The 25,441-nt window shown below is 46.5% G+C and overlaps 1 protein-coding gene across 1 annotated transcript; it reads left to right on the top strand.

Moving 5' to 3' along the window:
• Positions 1-644: 644 nt before the first annotated feature.
• Positions 645-24,239, top strand: LOC144174194 (glutamate receptor 1-like). Its single transcript, XM_077702731.1, has 15 exons — positions 645-1,035; positions 3,445-3,603; positions 6,391-6,666; positions 8,637-8,884; positions 9,685-9,822; positions 10,921-11,235; positions 12,286-12,393; positions 12,829-12,945; positions 13,104-13,319; positions 15,443-15,801; positions 17,466-17,664; positions 18,718-18,968; positions 19,737-19,845; positions 20,393-20,527; positions 21,000-24,239. The coding sequence occupies exons 1-15, from the start codon at positions 960-962 to the stop codon at positions 21,081-21,083; spliced, it is 2,790 nt and encodes a 929-aa protein (XP_077558857.1). The 5' UTR covers positions 645-959; the 3' UTR covers positions 21,084-24,239.
• The last annotated feature ends 1,202 nt before the right edge of the window (positions 24,240-25,441 follow it).

Raw genomic sequence — 25,441 nt, 5'->3', positions numbered from 1 at the left:
ATGAATCCCTCCTGCTTCACGCAATACAAAACTAACCTTCAAAGAATGTTTTGTAACAGGGGAGGAGGGGGGCGGGACAAAATAATCGTGTTGTCCTTTACAATATCTGAGTGTAAAACTGCACATGCGCCACTCATTACGTGTTACATCGATGAAGTACCCCACTAATGCGGCCAGAAGCCGAGCACACAAAAGCACATACTCGAACTTGCCCAACTCAAAAGCATCGCACGTGCGTTTAACGGGTCGTGCGTGAGTTGCTCTCGAAAGCTAAACGCGCCAGCTGGCTGCCGGGTCCTCTGCCAAAAAGCAAGAAGCCGGCCGCGCCCCCCGACTGGTTTGTAATCCCATTTGAGGACCACTCGCACAATTGTATCCCGTTTCGCTGAGCGCTCCTCCCCAATTCGTGCCAGGCGCGGGCGCGCACGGAATCGCGCTGGAAGCCATCAATACGGTCTCGCCTGGCAACAACCGGCTACCATAGCGCTCCCTACCTTTTGAATCCCTCCACACGCTGGGCGTCATTGTCCCCCCCACCAGCGTTGTTGCCGGGATCGATCGGTAGGGCGGCGCCACAGCCGCTTTCCCGCCCGGGGTGACGTCACCCACTTCTCGCCTTCCCATCAGCCTCTGCGCGCCCTCCGAGGGATCGATGCTCTCTGTTTTGGGATCCGCATCCATTCGCGGGTTCCTCGGGCGGCATCTTTATCCGGATCCTTACCGATGCCCCGACTTCCCTACAGTGAGCGCGAATCTATTGCAAATGTGAGGAGGTGCGGTGAACATTTTCAACTCTGGTGCTAACCTGTTAAGGCACTTGCATTTGCGTTTGAGCAGAAAAAAACCGTCGAAGCAAAGTGAAGACGTGGATGAAAGCGCGGACCATTCTCTGAGAGATCGTAACTTTGCGCGCGAGTTAAGAGGGGAGTGTTGAGTCGCGTTGGACGGGGGGAGCCAGCATGGATAGCGCGATCCTGCTCGTTGCCGCCTTTCTGGGCGCTCACCCTTACCACACGGCTGGAGCCGTGAAAATAGGTGAGTCTTCATGTTGTGCATCGTTCGTAATAAATGTGACACGCATTGGAGACGGCTAGGAACTGCACTGACGCCATTAAATTCTATGTATCGACAACGGCGTTGTGTGCCTTCCTATGGTCTCACCTATATCCGTGGATCCTAATCAACCTAACAGCGTAGGTCAAGTGGGTTGATTAGCGAGTAGCTTGAACAGCTGGGATGCAGAGAGCTCCCACCTGATGCACCTTGCTTCGTACCAGCAAACTCTCGCTGATACATTGAGTTCGAACTTAGATGAAAACCATATGCATCAGAAGAAAGCGCACGTAATCGAACATAAAACGTGATGCAGTTGATTGGTGTGAGCTTCTGTCTCTGACTTCACCTGACACGCGTCTGCGTGCGTATACCAGCCACGCCCAATATTTAAAGCGGGGACATTTTTGTGTGATTTCGTTGAAAAGTTCGTATTTATTGCTCCTGAAAAAAAAAAACAATTTTATTTCGAACAGAAACGTCCCGTAATGCAGTTACAAATGTCGTTCCCATTGCTTGACGCATCACAGCCTTTGCGTCCACGGGCTAGGCCTAACAACCTGTGTGATAAACAATACCCGTTTTAATTACTTTTAGGTGCTGCTTTTTATTGATGTTCTCATAAAAAAAACAATAGAGATGTTCTAAACCTTATAAATATCAATGCATTACACAGAAAACGTACGATATTTTTTCTTACAACGACTCAAACTCAAGCTTTTGAACTTAGCTTGTTATGAAGCTTAAAAAGTAATCTCTTCAGCATTCGAGTAAATGCTAACTTCCCCATATATCAGAGAATAGAAAAATGCGCGCAATGTTTCAGAGATGCACTGGGAAAATACTAGTGCACCATCAGAAGGCGCACATGTTCACTGTTGGGATATTTTGAAACACCCACCCATTTCCCCGTCATTGCGCTTACACCCTAAAGAAGAAATGAAATAGCGGATACGTGTTCAATAAAGCGTGTGTAATGTCAACAGCGGTTTCTTGCTAGTGGGCGAACCTGTGTAGCGTGTTTGTACACCTCAAAAACGTGTGATTCTACACGTGCCTAAGTACAGGTGGTTGTAGAAAGCGGTTTTTGGCGACCTGAATGGACGAAATCCTAAAACAGCCCCATGCGGCGATTGTTTGATAAATACTGCAGAAACGCAAGGGCAACGCCTTTCTCTGTTATACATGTTCTACTTCCCAACATAGTGTTCGTTGAGAGTTGCACACCCCCCAATCTCGAAATATTTTAAATTCCGTCGCAAAGTCAGGAATTGTCATGTGCAGCGAAAAGCGCATTGACGGAAGTGATGAAATTTCCCATCTAAATGAAACAGAAGTAATTAGACGAGACCGAATAGAAGGGGAAGTTTAATGGCGAATTTTCGCAATTTCACCGTTGCGGTGGTGGACGATCTGTTGAGCGGCGCAACGTCTTGTTCACGCCAAGAATAGAGGCACATACAGCGCTTACAGTTTTTTCGTGGGCAATTCTACGTGCCGGATTGTGTGTAATTTTTGTGCTGATATGCCTAAAGTTTTAGCTGTATCGCGCGCTGTCAATTGACGGTCCTGCATAAAAATGTCATTATGTTTCCCCACTACATCAAGAGTCAGGGCATCAAATGGACGTCAGCGCATGCTTCATCATGGATCGAGGTCCTTTTATGTAACTGATTTAATGTTGTTTTCGGGACAAAGGCTGGCATGCTGGCTTAAAACATGTTTTTCACGCCAGTCAGAGTGAAGAGAGGGGTGATATCTGGTCTGAACTGTATTGAAGAGGAACGCTTACCAGCCGTAATATCACATAACAAATTGTGGTGCTATCTCGTACAAATGTTCCCAACTTCGAAAAAAAAAGCCCTCGTATACGCTTTAAGTAGCTTATCTGCCATCAGCTTGTGTCTTTTGTATCAGAAAATATATGCAAGGCAATACATATAAGCTTTTTAGGCGTGCAGATGTGATAGGAACAGTTTTGAAGCGTCCTTGACATGATTTTAAGGTTTTTGTATGTGCTCCTTATGGTTAAGAAATAAAAAGAGACGTACGGATACAAATGTCAGTACAAACACGTACATAATTTTGCTTTAATTTCACTGCGACTGCGTGGTATTTCTCGAAATGGTGCTGTTGTTGAGGGAGCAACACAGCCAACATTTTTTTATCTATTTGTTTGTCATCCCCCTGCCAAGCGCCTCGCCTTTGGTGAAAATAATTTGTGGTTGTTTAGAAACCCCAGTGGCGACGTCGTAGTGGCAACAGGTTAATTATTCTTCCCAGCCACCCTCTTTCTTTCATAAATTTTCTTTAGGTTTGTATGCGTTGTTATAGGTTGTATGCGTGCATTTAGGTTTGTACGTGTTTAGTAACATCACTCTGCGATTTCAGGTGTGATACTCAAACCTGACCTGAACATTGTCCAGTCCGCATATGAGGGCGTCATGTACAACTACAGCAACAGCAACGTCGCCCAGGAAATCAAGTTCAAGGTGAAGACAAATTTCGCCACGCTCGAAGACACGGATCTCTTCTCTACCAGCAGAACACGTGAGTCTTAACTCTGACTTGGTGAGACGGCTCTACACATTTAGTACCTATTTCAAAGGCAAGGAAACTCTTTTCAAACGAGCGTTTTGGCCGCTTTACTCACCAATACCGAAGAACTGACACGTGAGCGTGCAGAATTACCTGTGCGCGTCCTCACTCAAGAGGGCTCGTAAAGTTTCCAACCATTTTCTTGGGAAAGCAGAGTTAAACTTGATGTAAAATGAAGCGGACAGTTGTCCACCGCAAATCAGCCTCTACAATCGTTATAATGTAAAACGAGAATGACTCGTGATTTTGGTTATGCAAATGAGATACACGCATGTCCATTTTATGCCAGCTTGTTTTCGAGTCCTTTGGTCGTTACTGCATCACGCTTTACTGGGTTCTTCGGTGTCATGCTGCTTCCGGAGTACACTGATTGGGTCCACCATAGTTCATCATTTGCGAACAGAATTGCCAAACGTGGTCTAATAACAACAGGCGGTGATCTTGCGTTGAATAGATTGGTCAAGAATTTTATTGTAGCCACTGCTCAGGAGAACTAGGTCAAGGGACTCTGCTCAGGCGCTTATTAAACAATTCCACACTAAATATCGACACGTCAACACGAGAAACTTTTGCAGCCTGATTTCCTACAGGTATTCGCAATGTTTGTTTCCCCTCCCATTCCAACTCCCATCATTCTGAACCTCTTTCAGGAACCATGTGGTTAACAGCTGAGAGTTGGTGCGCCGATTCGCCTTTGTTGACACGGTGCACGCGAGTTGCTAAGCGACCAGAAGGGGAGGTGGCGCCCGGGTCGCTCGTCAACGGTCTTTCCTTCTCACGGTCGTCCTCTGCCGGTCATGTCAGGCCCGTTCTTCTTCCTGCCTTCGTTTTTTCCCCTTCATATGCCTCTCAGCTGGCGAATCTCCATGGAAACATATCGACCCGTTGATTGTTTTCGAGGCTGTTTCGAAAAGCGCGCTCCATTTAAGTTCGCTATGGTCACGTTTCACTAAGTTTGCCTTCCGGATGAGTTCGTTTTTAACATGTGATCGCGCACGTATAAGTTGTCTTGTTCTCATCTGTCAGGATAGACAGCGGGTACAGCAAGATCAGGAAATCTAGCATGCATTCACTGTTATCTCTTTTTGTTTGCCGAATGCAATTGTGGTACTGGCATTCGCCCGCAGTGGCTGCTTTTTTGATGGAGGCGAAAAGCGAAAACGCCCGTGCGCCGACACCTTGGCACACGGTTAAGATCCCCAGGTGGTCAAAATTAATCCGGAGCCCTCCACTATGGTGCGACTCAAAACCCATATTTAAATTCGGCGCGTTAAACCCCACAATCAATCACCACTGTACTGGCATTGAGTAGTCAAATATTAACTTTTGCGAAACACGTCAAATCAAATTCAAGTCGTGGTATTCAAAGTATCCTAAATGTTTTGAATGCCATTTGCTGCGTCGCTCACGGGCGAAAAGCACAGTGCGCACTGTTACTAGCGCCATCGCAGTCTGGTCCATAGCGCGGTAGACATGTAGCGCCATGATACGCTCGTGATTTACAATGCCTCATGGGTGCGTATGGCTCTTTCGCTACACGTCACACCAGAAAAAAAGACGCGCTAAGACAAGAAGCGCCCGGTTTGACAGGTGTTTCCAGCCGTGTGCTAAGGGCAGCATTAAAGCTACAGAGTTTCCCGAGACAACACAAGAAACCTGCTGCTTGCATTTCATCGGCCGTATAACGTAGCTCAAAGCTTTTGTATCTGCCCGTGAAATTTACCCGCCAGAGTTCTTGGACCTTAACTTAACATACAACAAGGCTACACCTACAGGCACACGCAAACAGGTGTACGCCAAGAGGCGCAGGCCATTTCGCCACTAAAATTATCGACGCTTTCGAATAAGAAAAGGGACACAGTGCTTTCTCAGGGGCACTGTTTTCTCTTCTTTAATGCAGTGTTGGAGGAGCACGTTCACAGATTACTGTGTGCACCGCGGACGGTGCACTGGTAAAAATATTGACATGGGATGTGACAATCTGACAAGGTTATGAAATCATCATAACAGTTTTCTTGAAAGCTGGCGAGAAGTGCCTGTTCTTGTCTTCTTGTCTTCTCACGAACCAACCATGGTGGGAGCATCTGTGCCGCATTGTAGACGCGCAAGAAAATATCGTGTTGTCAGTAACCTCTTTAATCAAATCATAGGTTTTCCCGGTGCGGAAAACCTATTTTGTATTAAACCTATCTTTCCTTGGAGCGGAAGCATTAGCTCGGGTGCTGCCCAACATGAGCTCACGAAGGCCAACCCCAAATTTTTATGCCAAATCATGTATTGTTTTCGTGACAGGCGCTGAAGATTTGACTGTAATAGGCTTGCTGAATATGTCATTGTGCAGGAAAATGTTCTAAAATAAAAGCAATCCGACAATATTGCAGCTACTATGTTCCAGAAATTGACATTAGAAATACCATCTACGCAAAAGCTTTTATCGGCCACGGAGCATAACGAAGTATTTTTTTGCAAATAAAACTCGCATGTAACGTGCTCAAAGCGCACATAGTACGTCTTGACCAACGAGTGTACTAAGTTGCAGAGTGCCTGCAGCCCCTGGTAACCCCACCTCTTCGTGAAGCTTGCAGCAATGACCCTCATTAGACTGGCCAGCCTGTATTGCATTTGGGAAGTGCTGATTAGTTCCAGATGCATGATAACTTACACAGGGCATCTGAATGTACGTGCCGAAGCCTGCGCTGTGAACCTACTTTTACCGCTCGTTCCCTCCTCGCCTCGCAGTGTGCGAGCAGCTCCGGACCAATGTGACAACGGTGGTGGTGTCGAGCACTGTACACTCCTCGCTGGCGCTGCAGTCGCTCTTCAAGAACACCAACGTGCCGTACGTGGCCACGTCGTACCAGGAGCACTGCAGCGTCAACGTGGGAGGGAACCTGAACCTGCCATCGGCTGACTCCCTGGGCGTCTCGTTACTTCCCGACTACCTGCCGGCTGTCGCCGAGGTGGTCGACCACCTGGGCTGGCCCAGCTTCATCTACATCTACGATTCGGAGAACGGTACGTTGACCTAATACCGGGGACAAGCGTCTCCGTGAGGTGGGACTCGGGACTAAAATTTTATTTCCGGCACGGAATTGATAACTGCGTTTTTTGCGCACCCCCGAATAGACTCCGGGACAGTTGTAGCTGAGCCCGTCTGCTGCGCCCAATAAACTTAGTAACCAGGAAACAAAAAATGGCTGGCTATTACGATATTCCCTAATGCGATATTTGGGCGCAGATGCAGTGCGCTGAGGCAGCACTCACTCGTGGGTTCTCTTGACGGCAGCGATGATGAGCCTCTGCGTCGGCGGCGCGAAGTGCGTCTCAGGAAGGGACCGCGAACTGCATTTTAAGCGAACACACATCATAGTTACGCGAACGCCCCCTCACATTTTGGTTGGCGAACGCCTTACTGTCCAAAGAGGTGAACGAGCCCTTTTCCCCAACCCGGACAAGAACCTCTCTGGCGCAGAAGCTCAAACGCTGAGGCAAATCCAGACGAACACTTATCCTAACAAATCCCGGCTATCCAAAATGTTCCCTCAAACACACACAGACGCATGCAATAAATGCGGAAACCCTTCCAACTATTTCACGCAACATGGGCCTGCCCTATCATCTAGCCTTCAGGAAACAACCCCACAAATACGGTCGCGCTATGGGAGGCAGCTCTGGCCAGCTCCGACTTCGGGATTCAGAAGGACTTAATTATTAGAGCCCGGAGAGGAGCAGAAGAGTCTGGGGCCCTGGAAGGAGGGCACCACCCCTAAGACAATCGCGCCACCTCCTTTTTTCCTAATAATAAACGTTTCATCTCTCACATTTTGGCCAAACGTCGTGCTGTCGAGTGTCTCGTGCGTGCACAGCATACTGCCTCTTCCCCTCGCCCACCGCACACTTTCGGAGAGCACTGACTCGCGCCGCAACGGCGAACCACCCTACCCTCCCAATTTCGCGACACTCTCTTCCTTTGCGTTCTTTTATCGTTCCTTTTTTCTTTCACTCATCGGTCTTGCCATCGTTCACTTGGTTACGCCGACAAGGCGGCTCAGCTCATAGACGGCCGGCAAAGGGCTGCGCCCTAAAAGCGAGTGAGAAAACCAGCTATGGCACACACTGTTCAATCTCGGGCATATACGTTTATGTGCTGAGATGTGGTGTAGAGAAAGAACACCAAAAACCAGTTTTCTGCAAAGTTAGGAAATTGGTAAGGACGCTTATGTCCAGCATGACTGGCAGTAGTGAGATGGTGGACGTTCCGGCGTAGTAGTCTATACATAAAGAAAAATAATCCGGACCCTGGTGAGACCCCAACTCATAGTTTTCCCGTTTCGAGTCCCATTTGCCATTAAATGATCTCTGACGACAGTTTTTTTCTCTCCTTTAAACCTTGGTGCATTTCTTCAAAATCTTCTGGTGTAAACTAAGCTTGTGAGTTGTGGACATTGCGCTTCGGAGAACGTGGTTAACGTGAAACCTTCTTGTGAGCCCACAGTCGTCACTAGACTAAGTGCGAGGCTAGCGGTTATTTGGATATCCATGTTTGCGATCTTGGATACAACACAAGGACTGTTTACATTTCTCTACTTTACGACCTTTACTATACTTCTGACTCTGGCACCATCACCTGAAGACCAAAATAGCGCCCCTATTGCAATTTTTATATGTTGCGACGTTAGGTAAACCGCAAGTACAAAATATTGAAAGGGCGGACTTGTTCTTAGACTGGCGGCAGCATAAATTTTCAATTGTTTTAATTTGATAGCAAGGGTAAGAGAGGAGTTGGGATTAGAATCGTTGCGCAGAATGAACTAAAGGCAGTATTTTGCTTGCTGAAAGTAGGGGCGAAGTTTTCCCCCCATTCTTTTTGTTTTGTTCTTGTTTTGTATGGTGCGGCAAACTTTACTTACTAGCGGTTAGGGCGTTAAACAGAGAGACAGCGGAAGTGGCTTTGCCCACTGTGCGCACCTCCTTCGCCCCCCCAGGACCGTCTAAACTGCAGCGCCTGCTGAGTCACCAGTACAAGAGCACGGTGACGGTGCGCTTCGCCAAGCGCATCACGAACAGCAGCGACGCGAACGACTTCCTGCGCATGCTCGAGACCACGGACAGAGAGAGCCGCAAGTACGTGCTGCTAGACTGCCGCTTCGACGTCGCCAGGAGGATCATCGTGGACCACGTGCGCGACATCTACATGGGCCGCCGCAACTACCACTTCCTCCTCGTCAACCCGGTACGTTCGCATGTTCGATCAGAACTGGTCATACGTTCCTTGACGTGAAACTGTGGATAGATAGGAAGAAACTTTATTGAGCACCGGAAGGGGGTATGAACTAGCTGCGTCGCTCCAGGCAGCCCTCGAGTGTCCTGAGGATGTGATCCGCGGGTCACTATGTTCCTGGAGACCTGGAGCCACAGCCACACATTCTGGGGTGGAATTACAGGGCTTAACTCGGGGCTGCACTGGGACCATTACAGTTCTAAACTCTGGGACCCCTTTCTGTATAATATTTTTTCGCACATTGTATATTTTGTTACGAATAATAAACTGAAATTGAACCTGAAACTGAAACTAAATTGTGTGGTTGTGCAGGGTTCGGGGGATAAGGAGGGGGGGGGGGGCTGTTCTAGCCTCACAGAAGGAGGCACTGGGTAGAAGGGGTAAGGTAGAGGGGGGTGGGGCATAGAGGGATCGGGTATCTGGAGTGCTGTGAAATAAGTGGAATCGAGTGACTGCGTGCAGTGTGTACGTCATTGTCTGATGCGTGCGTAAGCACGATTTATTTCTTGGGCTGCCTGATCACTTTGCCCACTGTCACACTATCCTTCACAAAACGTCTTTCCCTAGAAAGACGCTACGCTGCTTTTTCTTAGTGTAAAAGCAGCAGCAGCTTCTCTGCTCAGATAATGAATAAAAACGGTACGCATCCCTAAGTAGTATTTAATAGTTAACCAGAAGTCCCATCATTTTGTTCATGTAACTTCCTCGACAAAGAACGGTACTGGTTCATACTGGCGCGCCTTTTTCTATAGGTTGTAAATGAACTGACGTACGACAAGATTCCCGAGTTCGCAGCGGTCAACATCACGGGGCTGCGATTGATCAACGAAGACATTTCCCAGCAGTCGTCCCTGGACCCTTCACAAGAGCCTAGGGAAAAGAGAATCACGGTGGGATTTACTCATTTTGCTCTAAAAAAACATCGCTGGCCGCTTTGCATGTCATGCTGGTGCTGCTGTGGCCATTGTTTTTTGAGCTTTCCCACTCGCCAATTTTTGCGTGAAAATATTTCCCTGTAAGCATCATACATCACACTGTATAAATGGACGCATCGGCAGCATCGTCGCGCAATAGTTGCAAGGTGCAATACCACGTTCTGTGCGCTCAGATGTGAGAGCTGAATAATATTTGAGTGATAAAAACTTATTTTTTTAGGGATTAGAGTAGCGCACGTTAAACGAGTAATTGAGTTACGTACACTTCATTAAATATTGTCCGCGTTCGCAGCAATTCTGCATAAAATAGACGACGCTTCGGATTCTCGAATGTGTTTGACAATAGAAGTTGTGGAAGAAGCGATTAAGCGTAACTGTACTATTAGACAGCAATTTTTTCAAATAAACCGGAAAAACCACCCAGTTTTTTTGTTTTTGCCCAGCAATCATGTTCAATATTCGGTTTGCTTTCATTTCGCCTCTCCTCAACGGCGTCTTTAACTCAGGCAGCGTCCTTTAGTTTGTTTGTTTGTTTGTTCTTGCCGCTGCCTACGACATCGCGAGGCAGAATCTGTTTCTTTGTCATTTGTTTTTGTTCTGCTTTTACCTCGTCTTCTTCGAACGGCGTTTTTTAACTCGGCTTTACTTTATTTATTGTAAAACTGAATACAGCGTGCATGTTTATGTAAAATAACACAGTACGTGTTGTTTATTTATCTATGTTTTGCATTGAATAATTGAATCTACCTAAATCTACTTGTGCGCCAAGTGATGGCGCCATATATATTACCCGGGACACCACTCGTAGTATGTTCTAAGCTTTGGTAGTACATACACCTCGTCCTGAGGTTCGCTATTGTAGAAGCCACGCGGACGGCACTGTGCTTGTTTTGCTGCAAGGAAAAACTACTGCAACACGAAAGCGCAGATTACAGAACACCCCACATCCTTAGTTAACCACCCAAAACCAAACCTCGTTAACGCATTAAAAAGACAAACTCAGTCATGGTGCCGGTGCCTCGGATGTTCCCTGTGGCGGGGCCCATGGCGCAGCTGGAGGAGGCCCTGATCCAAGACGCCGCGTCCCTGATCGTGAACACGTACAAGGAGCTCAAGCTCAGCGACCGCTTCCCTCATCGCTACTCGTACATCTTTGAGGACCACGACGACCAGGAATCCATGACGGCGGCCGGAAGGAGGGGTGGCCCGTCAGCGGCCCTGCAACCTCCGCGGCTGGAAGCCGAGCTGCTCGAAGAAGGCGCCGAGGAAGTTCCGCAGTCGGACTCGCCCGAGGCGGCCGCCAGATGCGGAGAACGGCCCTCGGTGCCCCAAGAGCTCGGAGAAATCATCACGAAAAAACTTCGAGGGGTGAGTGAGGCACTGCGAGATTTTGAGGTCCCGCGGAAAGCCGCGCGGATATTGCCATGCAATTTGAATTTTACAGCGAAGCTGCTGGTGTGACTAAACAATATCTGTAGAAATTCAGAAAATTGTCTAGTAATGTGTAGCATTCTTATTCCGCTTCAACGCAGAAATTTGGGCAGTTGGTGATACGACTTTGACATGGTAAAAAGCGCACTAGACGAGGACATTAAAAAATATGGTTGATTCCTCTGTGATAGGAATCAGTAAAACACGAAAGTGAAATGTGCAGCGAAATCTGAAGCTGAGCATGAATTGCGGGTCGGCGGCTGTCTTGTGGGGGTGCTTGCCGAGAGACGTCCTGCTGGTGGGTCGCTTCGGCAAAGGTGTACTGGCGTCATTTCCGTGACGGATATGACGTCAGTGATCTCTTGGTGTATCGCGGCATAAAACATTTTCGTGCTAAAATATAAAACCCGAAAACGAACAACCCTACGTATAACGTACTCTTTGGTACTAAACGTTGTTTCCCCGCAAGAAGACCCTGTGTGCAGGGGTGCACCCTTTACAGGCCGCTTTTTTTTTCGTACTGGCGTCATTTCCGTGGAGTATATACGTCAGTGGAATATTCGTGTATCCAGGAATAAAACACTTTCTTGTTACTAACTTTTTTTCTGTCCCCGTCTAGTGTGCTTTTTACAATTTATGCCGCTTGTTTATAGTGCGAGTTATTTACACCCAAATTTCTTGGTTTTCAAAATTCTCTCGGACCAATTGTCTCCATTTACGGTATTGTAACTATTAAAGGTGTTACTTCCGCCGAATCTACATTTTTGTGGAAATGCAGGCGTTACACGGTCCTGGCTCTGGGTGTACTCGGCAAAGAATGCTATCCATTAAAACACTCGAGGCGTTATGCACTTATTCTCCGGCCCCCTTGGTGAACCCAATGATGCACAGAGAAAACAAAAACAGTGGAAAATTACTCTTTCAGAGAAGTGCTTGCTGGTAAATTTATTAAATGCAAGCTAGAAAGATCTTTTCTTTTCGTTCCAGACAAGCTTTCATGGCTTGACGGGCCCTATTACGTTCACATCTGATGGATGTAGGATTGACTACAGAGTACACATTGTTCAACTGAACACCACAAACGAAGCTTTCAAGGTGAGCCATACTAAATTGCATGATAGCAGTGTACATACGTAGAAATCTCCCGCACAGAACTATGGTGGAGTTCCTTCCCACAGCTGTTGACACAGCGTGACTATTGAGACACAGGATTTCGACACCAATACATGCGGTGCCATTTACATGCAGTCGGTGTTTTATGAATCAACTCATTATTGACATAATTTGGTGATCGCAAGATTTTTGCTTCAGAACGAACTACCATTTGTCACACAGCGCCAGCTGCGCCCAAATTTCGCATTAGGAAGTAGCGTATTCGCTAGCCAATTTTTTTTCGAGATTGTTGCATATCCTTACGTTTCAAAATGACCTGCCTGCAATGCAACGTTGCGTTGCGAAACTCCAACTACCGTGATCGCTTTCGTCACCCAGTATAGTGCTGAACATGCTGGCTATTTCGTCCATTTGCAGATTGCAGAGTGGTCAGACACCAAAGGATTCGAGCCTGTCGTTCGCCCGTCCAAGCCTTTAGTCAACAAAACTGATGAAGTCGACAAAGAAAGGGTGTACACGGTGCAAGGCGTCCTGGTGAGAAATGGCTAAATGTTTCATTCATTGACCCGAACATTTCTTGAGTACACAAATAGACATGAACAGCGCAACAAAGCGGGCAATGGTGACAAATGCTAAACAGAAACCATGGCGGGCTTCACGCAAGTAGTGCCAATCGCGGCGAACCTTTACAGGACAAGCCGTACCTGATGATCAAGGATTCTTCCGGCACGCCAGAGCTGAGCGGGAACGACCGCTACGAAGGGTACTGCAAGGACCTGCTCGACGCCATCGCCAAGGAGCTTGAGATAAAGTACGAGCTCAAGGCTGCCGAAGAGACGCTTTACGGACGCAGGGACCACAAGGTTCAGGGCGGCTGGACGGGGCTCATCGGCACGGTCGTCCGAAAGGCAAGTCGCTCGCGACGTAGTAACTGCGCGGGTGGCGTGTGCATAAAGCTGAAGTTTTCCATTTTTTCTTACTGTATGTGAAACGTTGCGTCATCGTGCAGCGTGTGAGAGAGAACTTTTCAAAAGTTTGTTGAGTGGCTTTACTTATTTAGTGGTCCACTTACGTGTCGACCACTGGAATTTCCTGCATCAGAGCAACATACAAATATTTTGTATATTTCTGTATGTATGTGACAAAGCTCTTCGTATTCACGAGACACGGACTAAAACGGATTCTTGGAATCTGTGCAAACGCGGAAAGTAAGGAACGTTAGCAGTGAGGATAAATTACCCTGTCTTTTTCTTCCTGAAAAAGGTTTTATATAAGCGCAGCTGCAGATCCACACAGCTGCTCTTTCGCACGTGGCCCGTTCACGCGAAATTCTCAGCTCAAAACGCACGTCGTGCTTCCGGGGATATGGAGCGGTTTTTCTGTCTCTCACAGTTTTAAACGTTGTCGTCTAACGCTCCTCCACAGCATCCGTCCCTTATACTTTCTCCGTGAAAGCGCATTTTGGTACCGACACGGAACGGCCATATCACTACCGCCCATTCCAGCATTGTGTTTATTTGTTTAGGGATACAGGTTAAGTTAGGTTATGTTTTAGGAGATTTAGGCACGGGAGCGTTTGCCAATTTTAAGGAAGGTGACTGCCGACAAACTGAATGGGATAGCTTGCAGCGTTTTGGAGGAAATTTGCCGACTTTGCGCAACGAGAGGCGATACCCTATCTGCAGTTGTTATTGTACATGTCAAGGTGGGGTCATAGTTTACGTGCTCCTTATTGAATGTGTAGTTTAAAGCCCCGTGCATTCGTTGTCCGGTAAGACAAAAAATAATCCTGGAATGTGAGTAGGAAGCAGACCATTACATTTATAACACGCAACGTGGATTGCTGTTTGTGTAGTTCATAGGCTTGACTTCTGCCCCCCTCACTTCTTTCTGATAGCACCCCACTATCTTGTCAGGCCCTTTCCTTTTTCCTTTTAGGTGCGGAGTGCCCTAGGGCCTCACAATGTCGGTCCGCGTCCGTGCGCATAGGATTTACAATCGCGAAAAATCACACAGGCACCGGCAGGATTCGACCCTGTGCCTGGTAGACCAGATAAAGTTTGTGTCAGTCGTCTTACCCACTGGGCTACGACCGTGAGTTAGTACCCCATAGTCAAACGGCGTACTCTCTCGCCTGTAAAGGTGCGGAGTACATTAGGATCTCCCAATGTTCGTCCGCGTCGATCCGTGCGGACAACACCATCAAGGGAAAGTCGGTGGGGAAACTACGTAAAAGAGTGCAAGAACACTCCAAAACACTCGAAAACAGGCACAAACATAACCTAGCAACGAGAAAACGCGCAAAAATACCGGTGTAGAAAGGTTGTGATCAAGTTGTAATACACAGGAACTGCATCGAACTACGCTGGATGGCGCTGCGCGTAAACACGAGATGGCGCCGCGGTGCACTGCGTATATAGCGGGTCCCGGAAATCACACACCCTCTTCCCGCCATGGACGGAAACGAACGTAAGAAGCGTCACGATGCTGCTCAGCGTCTACGAAGACAACGAGCTTCCCCGAATACGAATCAGCCCCCCATCTAAGAACTCAACTCTTACGGCTCAAATCGAATAACAGCTGGAGTGCAAATCGGATGTCACTCGGGGCGCAACTTGGATGTCATTTCGAGTCCCCGTACTCCGCACCCTCGCCATTATCCACGGAGTAGAGATGCTGCCATTTTTTTATTGCCGTTTTACCATGAACGTGTCCATTTAACGTCCTATGCCCTAAACACTGATCACAATGTTTTATTGCGCATTGAGGCGATGCCCATGGAGAGCTATATCGGTAGCAGCTTATATTCTTTCGTCTTTACTGACATTCACCCCCGGCCCTAATCTTATATTAGCCTATTACCCCTAGTTTAACCACGTGTCCTTCTGTTTCATATTAAAAGTGCTACTACTTGTACTATTGCTATTGCACAGGGGTTGGTTAAGAGAGCTTGTCTGTAAGCTGCCGTGACGCAGCGGCCATCGCGTGTGTTGTAAAACGCTCGTGACCGCGCGGTCGTCTGTCTGCGCAGGAAGTGGACATGGGCGTGGCGGCCACCCTAGTGACAGCCGAGCGTCGCGAGGCGGTCGACTTCAGCCTGCCGTTCCTGGAGACCGGCACGGCGGCGCTGGTGCTCCGCAGGGACCCCGTGCCCGGACAGGGCATGCTCACCTTCCTGGCCCCCTTCTCGTTCGAGCTGTGGATCTTCTTCGTGTCCGGCCTGGCGCTCGTGCTGCTCGTCATGTTCCTCGTGAGCTTCTTCACCGCCAGGGCGTCCGCCGCCGCCGAGAAGCCGGGCGTCGAGCGCCACACGTCGGGCACGCTCTTCAAGAGCCTCTGCTACTCGCTCGAGGCCTTCACGCCCCACTACATTGACTCATACTACGCCAGGTGCGACCAAATTGGAGCGCCTTTTCATATCAAGCATTTTGTCCGTGCTAGATAACAACAAAACAGGAACGATAAATAAATACGCACTTTCCTTTTTTCCCGCCATTCTTTCGTTCCTGAAATTTGGGGATTTCTTATTTTCTGCGCCTATTTGAGAATTTGCGGAATTTCAAACCACAAAATTATTCCATGACAGCATTGAACCTCAATTGCCAGATACGATATCCCTACTCTATAAGATTAACTTGCTAACAAACTTGACTTTACGATGAAAGGCGCGTATGGGCAGGGAAGCGTAGGACGAATTCCGCCTAGTTATCGAATCATTGTGGACAGAATTCTCACACTTGCGTTCTTTATACTAAAGAACGAACAGCGCCAAATGGAGCGCGAACAATGCTGAGTTTATCCCGTTTTGTTGTTCTGCTGCTCAGATTAGCAGTTTTGTGTCTTGAACAACAATTTAATTGTAAAGTAGGTACTGTAGTGAACTACCAAACTAATCAACCTGTGGTGAGTTACATGGCCTGAGCAAATGACTAAGGCAGCATCTATTCCTGTGCCAGGGACTGCTAAAAGTTCAGGGGCTCACTAGAAAAAAAAACTATAGAAGGTATTTTGCGGAGTTTGGGGTAAAGGTTTGTGATGTACAAGATAATTTCAGTCCAGCTTTACTACAATAGTTGCTTCTTTATATTAAAATAACAGAAATAAATGCAAACGACTAATGCAGCTGAGCGCAGGCGGGCGGACCCATGCGGACGTTATACAGAGGGCCTGTGCATGAAACATTGCTCCCAACCTTCCGTAAATAATCTCAAGTGCCACGCAAGGAGAAATAAAAAAAATTGATGCAGTTCCAGTCAACGTAAAAGCTGTCTGAAGTGCGGAGCAGTGCTTTCCCCAATGTTCCCCTTCTGTTATTGTTGTGAGTACCTTGTGTTTATCTTGTTTATTTGTATTTTGCCTTTTTGCTTGTCGATGGTTTCCTTTTCTTTTTCTGTGTTTTGCTTTTCTTTGTGTGCGTGTTGCTTTCGTTTTCCTGTGTATAGGTGTCCTTTCTCGGTGTTTTGCTTTTGTTTATCTGTTTTCATCAACTCGGGCGCCAACATTCCTCAAATGGTCCGATTTCTGGCCAGTCTCCCACATGGGTATGCGCCGCGAAGCGAGGGACAACAGTCATCAGAAAAAACTGCTGGGGACTCGCCGGCGACGCCAAGGACTGCATTGTCCCTTCCAGTGTTTTTGTCTTTCGGGGGCATAAAGAAGCTAGGCCATTGCCTTAGGGATGTGTGTCACGCCGTGTGTGTCACGGCAGAGGCGGCTCGTCTGCCGTGCCAGAACTATTCGGATCAGGTTGACTTTTACTTTGTTTTCCCGTTCCTGTTTCTTTTTTTCTCTCATGAACTCACTGACTAAAAAATTTGTTCTGCTGTCATATTTTGTCTTACCTAATCGGTTTTTATGACTAAAACAATTTCTTCTTGGCTGATCCCCCTAAGTTGGTATGCGTCATTTGACTTGCGTGCCGGTTAACGACATTGGACGGAATACATCCAGGACCCGTAAAGGGCTCCGCACTGAACAGTATGCCCCAAAGCTTTCGTTGCTGAAGCGTTCAAATGAAGCTCACTTCAACGCGAATTCGTCTTCGTTGCGCGCAGGTCCATCGCAGGGCGTGTGATCGGCAACGTGTGGTGGCTGTTCGTGGTGTTTGTGTTCTCGGCCTACACGGCCAGTCTGGTGCCATTCTTGTCGACCGAGACGAGGCCCGGCTTGATAGCCAGCGTAGAAGCCCTCGCCGACCAGGAGCTCATTGAGTACGGCTTCACGAGGCAGTCGTCCGCGAGGAAGTACTTCGAGGTGAGGACAGAATTTGGTCCCGTATCTGCTAGCCTCGCTGCAAATGCCGTCGAGAGACAGTAATCTTCTGCCGCCCCTACCACGTGGCACACTCTTTTCTCTCCTCCTCCCACCCCTCACGTTTTTCTCCCCTTCTCCCTCCTACCGTGCTGAATGCATTGGAGGTTTGGTCTGTTCAATTCAAATTTCCCCAAAGGAAACATGCCTGGTATCAAAGATTAGGTGACGTCATTAAGATAGCCTTGCAAAAAAGCCAGCAATTTTGAATTACAGATTTATGCATCCAGGAGCGTCACTCACCTGCGTTTTCTTTTTTCGTGAAATAGCCCTGTTAGCCCGACTTGTTACTTTCCCGTTGTGCTCGAACAATTCTACCCCTATGGGGAAACCGTCAGCGTACTTTTGTATTCTTCCGTCAGAAGGCTGTCAAGGCATTGCCGGGTTGTATTTATCTTGGCAAATTTAGCAGGGAAAAGACCGCATGCTACAATATAGAACATTTGTGTGCACTCACGGCATCCTAAGTCCCGCACACATGTAAGGCTCTGCACATGAAATGGAATAAACAATTAAAAAAAAGGTAAATTGGTTCAGACAGCTGTCGGTGAGCTTGATTTCCAACCCTGTCGTTAATTACGGGGGAAGTGGCACGTCGCTATTGCTGAAACGCCACGTTATCGTTTAGGGCTAACACCTGGCAATTTGTGACATACCCGGGCTTTTTGCAGGAACCACCGCGCAGGACGGTGTTTCGAAGTCGATATTTCGCATACAGCAAACTATTAAATACAATAGTAATTAGCAACACTGCAAAAAACATTTTTCATGGCGCTTCAAAGGTTTTGTTTAACCGTACGTCAAAAGTTTCTGTCCCAACATAATACACATGGCAGCTTCCGTTCATCTGTAACCCCGTAGGACCATCTTTTAAGCGTTGTATTGCACGCAAAGCAAGTCCTTGATTGCCATCCTTGCTAAAACGACTGTGCGGATCGCCTCCGTAACTTTTGAGGGATTAGTAACGCCATGTTCCGAACTGTTGTTTGCTCTCAGAACCCCAACCTCAACTCTAGCGTGCACAAGCGCATGTGGGAAGTGATGAACAGCAAGCCGAACGTGTTCACCGCCTCCGACGGCGACGGCATCGAGCGGGTGCGCTCGTCTAAGGGCTTCTACGCCTTCTTCATGGACGCCAACAAGGTGGACTATGTCAGCAGCCAAAGACCCTGCGACACGGCCAGGCTTGGAGAGCCTTTCGGACGGCGACGCTTCGCCATCGCTCTGCCCAAGGACTCCATTCTCAGGTACGCAACGGGGTTGTGTTCGGCGACAAGGCTTGCGTTAGTGCACCCTAAAGTTATCTTTTCAGTACGCTTGTTTACCTCATTAAGGTGACTACGCGCGAGAAAGGCTCGCACCAAAAGCAGTGGAATACCGAGCTTGTAACCATTTTGATTATTTGAAGACGCAGGGCTTGTTGTTGAGTGTTCGCCTATGGTTTTTTAGGTACAATCGAATAGTTTTGTATGAAGTGGATGGGTGGTGAAAAAGGTCGTGTAAGGCGATAATTTAGTAAGTCCACATAATTTGAACCAATGGCTAACCGTTAGAGGACATAATTTGGTTGGCAAAACCGAACTGGGTGAAATCGAGTTTGTAAAGTTCCCTTTGTATTAAACTTACACGCTGTGGAATATGAGTGCGTGTAATTCCGGAAGTTTGATAGTAAAGAGTATAGTAACAATGCGCAACATGCACTTTCTGCGTTTGTTGTAGTGAAACGGTCGCGGAAACGTTAATGTGGAAGCCCGTCGTTTTGGCGTACTTGCGTGCAATGGAAGAGGGTTGTATTGAAAAGGGGAATGTACACAAATTACGCTCAAAAATTTGAATGTTATCACTTTTGAAAACAATAAATCCGTGAGCGTGAAGGCCCAACAAAAATGGTCCTCTTTTATTTGTCCAAAATCTTACACCTGAAGCACGAAATTGTTATTTACCAGTGCTTCATACGTAGAACCGCGCTGCGTTAATTTCGATAGGTCGTAAGCATGTTTACTTGTACTCCACAGAAAACCACTAGACCAAGCCATCGCACGTCTCACTGAAACCGGAGAGCTAGACAAGCTCAAAAAGAAGTGGTGGTCGGACAAATCTTTCTGCCAAGCAACGCCCAAGAAGGTAAGCGTCTTTGCGGCCGCTGCCCTGTATGCTTCCTAGAATGTTTCGTGGACCCAGGAACCTAATGATGAAAAACAAGCATATAAAGCGCTTGTAAACCTTGCATATAGGTATGGACAAAGAGTACGGCATGGGCTGTGGGAAATCACTGATGATGGGCTATTTTCTGGAGCCGCGGAAGCTTGCAGTACCGGGGGGGGGGGGGTGCGCGTCATTTATTATAAGCCTCGCTGCCCACTAGTTAAAGTTTCGCCCTTCTCGCGGTGAGCTGCAATGTCGTCGCGTTTGCAGTTATAATACTGCGAAAACGCACAATAAGAATTGGCTGCTTCGGACTGCCTGTTTTCCTGGTCACGCAAAATAGTGGAAGTGTTACCATAAGTTACCAGACAAATAATTTTCAATGTTTCTACCTCGGCATAGGCATAATTTACCTAAATACGCTCGCAGTGGTTAGCGCTATCAAACAAACCTTTCAGCAACCATTTAGTCAGTATAAGCACACCTAATTAGCCGACTGCTGTTCTTCATCCCTGAATGCCCACAGGACGGCCTGGTGATGTCGCTCGAGAACTTCCTGGGCGTCTTCTTCATTCTGGGTGGCGGAGTGGCGCTAGGCCTGCTCGTGGGCTTCATCGAGATAGTGTACCGGGCGTGTGCGAGGAGCTCAGCCTGCGCCAAGGTGCGTCCCTCCATATCGATACCCTCAAAGAGGCGGCTTCGTCCCCTATCTCACGTGTATCGTATGTTCCGCAATGAAGACAAAGGCCGAACTTACCAAGAGTGCGAGTATAATAAGAAGGCTACGACCCGCTGCACATTGATGCACTACCAAACAGGAAGTGAATAAGGTATCATGCAAGGAAGGAAAAAAAAAAACGAGACAAAGGCGTAGAAGGACATCCAAGATTCTTCAGCTTAAGACACGTTACCTGGCCATGATGTGAACACGGGTGCGTTTTACAGGAGACCTCAGTTGAAGAAGCGGATTTCACATATTTAATTTACTGGTTTCCTTAGCCTTCAAGAGCACAGAAAGATTAAAACTATACCAAGACAGGAACTTACAAAAGAACGGATACAGATGTGTACATTTATGTCGCGTTTAGCTTAAATGATGGTGCTGAAACGTATCTGCTGTGCAAACGCTGCAGGGAGAAGCCACCGAATCTGGAGCCATGGAGGAGGCTCCAATCACCGAAAAAGAGTTCATCGATCAACCGCTAGCCTGCGCATAACTGGTCCACGATGGTCGAGCATCCAATGTGCCAGGCCTCTGCGTTGCTCGCCCCCGCGAGATCCACAGCCAAGCATTTATGACGTGTCCCATGCCACCGTTACTGAAATATCACTTTTTATCTCGGCTTAACTAGACGGCTACGTCTTTCTCGAATAATCGTTGCTACGTTGAGCCTTTCCCTTGGTTGACCCACTACCGCTCCCATTCCTTTAATGTTTCTGGTGATGCGTCTGCCGGTTTGATTATAAAGCTTTAACTTTCAGTTGAACGGTTGTTTTATAGGTTAAACACAAATATTGTATCATTTGGCCCCTGAGCGGGTGTGAATCTTCGCCCCGTGTGTATCCGAAGTGCAGTTGGCCAAAATCATTACCAGGCAAGAAACAAACTTGCACCTTTCACCTGCGTAATTTTTTTTACGTTAGACATTGCTTTATTTTTTTGTTGTAACGCATTGTAATGTAATCAGTAACTGTCTCTTGACCGAGTAGCATGTGTGATATTTTATACTTTGCTGTTTCTCAGCCATTTCTAAGTTAGTTTGCTTTGCTTTTTCGTCACGATTATCATGGTTTTATATTAATAACGTAGGCCTAGATGAAAGCTGCCAATGATAAGAAAATTAAAATTCCTGCAATTTTTTTATACACAACATCGCTAACGTACGCGAGACCAGTACTTGATGGTCAAATGCTCACAAAGTGTTGAACAAGTTTTTATCTATACTCTTAATAGCTGTTTGTATGTTGTGCGAATGGAAAGTGAAATGTTATACCGGTGTCTTGTAGAATAGGTATAAATATATCTTGTACGCTTCGCATTTTATTCTTTAAACGCTGACTTACACTTCTCTGTTCGAAGTTTTTGGGTTTTAATTTACAATGTGTCGTTGAATGATCTATTAGGATCTTAATATAAACAAACTGATCAATTCAGCCGAAGCTGAAAGCGCCTATTTTTTCTTCTTTGTCTTCATGCTAAACTTTATGGGCAAGCAGGAAAAATGAATTGTGAACAGCCAAATGAAAAACTGCATTAATTCACTGAAGGTCCAATTGGTTTCATCTACGTACACTATTTTTGTGACTTGTCCGCCATCTGGATTTCAACGGACATTGCATATATGTATGTTCTTTCTTTTTTAATTTGCTTGTAAATAGCTTTTGTGTGCTTGGCTTTGTATGTCACGTTTTTAACAAACGATGTGCGTCTGTCCGAATCGCGGAAATCTGTAGGTTGTACACAACGGTATCGAATCCCATCTCGATGTGCGTACTTCCTCACACTGCCAGCTAAGACTGCTCGGGAGATCAAAAGCGTATGTCGCTCCTTTTACATATACCTGACACTGCAGCGCATGTCTTTGCCAACGAATGATTCGAGGGAACCACTTTTTACCCGTTTTTCTGCCTGCCAGACAGGGAGACTATTCCAGTTAACTTGAAAATGACGAATTAATTTAGTGAACTGTATACGCTCACATCGAGTCATCATAAGGTATACACCAAAGTACTGCAGCCTCTATCACTACACCATGCTTGTAACGGCACGTTAGCCTTATGGATATACAAGAAAAGCAAGAATCTACCGAGATAACTGATGGAAACACAGAATTTGAAGGGGCGAGTATACTACTAAGCGGAATGGAATAATTTGTACGGAAGTCGCCTTAGATTCACTAATGCAAACGAATTTAGCCGCTCATTTGGCATTCTCTCGACAAAACATCCAGTCAGCACTTTATTCACTTGCTAAAAGGCAAAACAAGTGCACCTGTCTTGAGAGTTACGTTTTTGGTGGAGGTTGGATCTGTGTAGATTTAAAGAAATCGATTCTGTCAAGCGTCGACCCAGCGCAATACGTAAAAACATATAGTTTGGATGGTGGGTCATTTGACGGTGAACGCACATTTTTATAGTAGCTTTTTGTGAATGGTTAGCTTGTATGTGAGCTTGTTCAGTGTAATATAGATTGTGAAGTTTAACAATGGTGCTGAGGTGCAAATGTGCTTGTTGAAGTTGCCTTTTATTTGAAGTAGTTGCATACGCATACAAATAAAAAAAAACATCACTAAGTAAAATACAAGAATAAAGGTAAGTACACAGCCAAATTATGCTGCGAGGATAATAAGTCTTAAATGTAGCTTCGATATGAAAATTGGCAGTCAAGCTGTAATTCTTATACAAATGATTACGGTATGGAGAAATGGGAGAAGATATAGGCTTGGCAAGGACTGATAAGTTTGGCAACCTCATTGTACAGCATTTTCGATTAACTTGGTCGTTTTGTCACTTGTAGGATAGGCTGGCTTACATTGATGCTTTGCGTACTATTTGTCGTCACAACGCGAGTAATTAGTGCTTATTTAAAATAATTTAGTGTATATATCACCAAGTCGCTTATTTGAACAAGTGATATTTTAAACCAGTGTCACTGGTCCAGGAAGCTTGAAAACAATGTACGTTCGATTTTTCGTTTATAAACCCTGAAGGCCTAAATAATACTCCTAGAATTTTCGGCCTTCCTTCAAAAGCCGTTATAATAGGATGGAAGATTTTATGGTATGTGATGAGAAAGAGAAGTTATTGTCAACGAAAAATAACGTCAATACCACGAGGAACACTGTGCTTGCAGACGAAGCACTAATGAATGGCACAAATGTCAATTAACCGTTCACTGACTTTGCGCTTTCTCGTAAACAAGAACAAAGCATCCTGCTATTCAGCACAACATATGTCTGCTCAATTTGCCAATCTTTTGTGGCCCAAACAAAGCCAATGCAATGATGTTGTGGGATCCCTAACATGTCGCGTGATTTCATGTCGCTCGCATGTATTTTTACAGTGAACACTGTAGGCATAAAGATAGGTTAGGCGGGTAAAAAGGTATCAGAACAAATGTTTAATTACCCTTTATACTCTGAAGAGTGCATTCACGTGTTCAGTATTTATACAATGCACCTGACGCTTTGTACTCTTTTGAGCTGCGTGGCGAAGTCGCTTACTTCACAAATGAGCGCTACGGACATGTCGATGACACCCTCAACGGTGGTCTTCGACGTTTATCTTGCATAAAGTGTGTTCAAAGAAACTGAATTTTCTGATTTCTGGGTGTGAAATGTACATTTAAATAAAGTTTTGAACATTTTTTTGTTCGTATGTCTTACATTTTTTTATATGAGCTTATTCCTCATAGATGCCTTTCTATGCCTTATACGTGCACACACTGACAGTTAAAATTGACCACAAAGTCAGCCACCCGCCTACAGAGAAGCTTGCAATCATGTAAGAAGGCGCCAGCCTGAAGACAAATATGTTGTCGTAACCACCCCATTTGCGGAGGGAAACACACGAAAAATTTTTTTTTGCTGAAAAAAGGTTGAGAGAAGCGCCGAAGCTAGAAACGCGTCCAACCATCACTGAAAGTGCACCCAATCGCTCTTCAAACCCTCAAAGACTCACGTCGCAAACGAAAAACAAACCCATGCGACGATTTTTCGCGCACGAATTAAATGCATCCGCGAACGATCTAAATGTACACCGATACGTGGTCTATGGGGTAAAGGTATGCTATTGTACTCCTCCTCAATGATCGATGCGCGTATCGTCTTATCTAAACCCGTTCCTCTTTGGCGATATTTAGGTTACCGTTTGGACACAACGGAAGCCCGGTTTCATTCACGCACCGTATGTCCAGAAATGTTACCTGGGGCGGTATTCTCGTAACTGTCCCTTTCAAAAACGTCCCTTTTGAGTCCCTTTCATAGTGACGTACTTCCGGTTAAGCAGCGGGCGTTGGCAGTAGGTTTGTTGCGCTTGCGTTACGTCACTTCCGCTTGTTTGCTTTTAGCCAATCAGGGCTCGCCATAAAATACACTTTTCAAAGGGACGCAATAGAGACGAAATTCGAGAATACCGCCCCAGAACTTTTCGGTCGACCATTTAGTCTATGGCGAAACGCATTGGTTTATTGGTTTTTTGACGGAGCGCCGTCGGTCCCACTAAGAAAGCGTTCGCTTTAAAATTGAGGTATATGCTTGTATTGGTAGCCTCCCTGTTCAAGAGAAATCCACTGCCTCCTACCCCCGAGAATGTCCCTAGATGGAAACCGTTCGTGTGTCAAATGGGGTGTATTCTCGTTCCCAATTGTCAGTCCCAGTACTCACGCGGCGTTACATTCCCACCGGGAAGTGCATACCCGCAAAATTGTATCGTACACCCGACGCTTTTCTTAGATTTTTCGCGTCCTGCAAGTCCCAAACCTCATACCACGTCGCCAACACAGGGCTTACAGAAGTTTCATCGTTAGAAAGCCTTCACGATGCCAGCAATGCTCAACAGCCTTCACAGCGTAAAT

This window comes from Haemaphysalis longicornis, unplaced genomic scaffold (assembly GCF_048455015.1).
Source record: "Haemaphysalis longicornis isolate Haplotype H1 unplaced genomic scaffold, Haemaphysalis longicornis Haplotype H1 scaffold_3, whole genome shotgun sequence".
Lineage (NCBI taxonomy): Eukaryota > Metazoa > Arthropoda > Arachnida > Ixodida > Ixodidae > Haemaphysalis > Haemaphysalis longicornis.
This window is presented reverse-complemented; position numbering and strand designations above follow the sequence as displayed.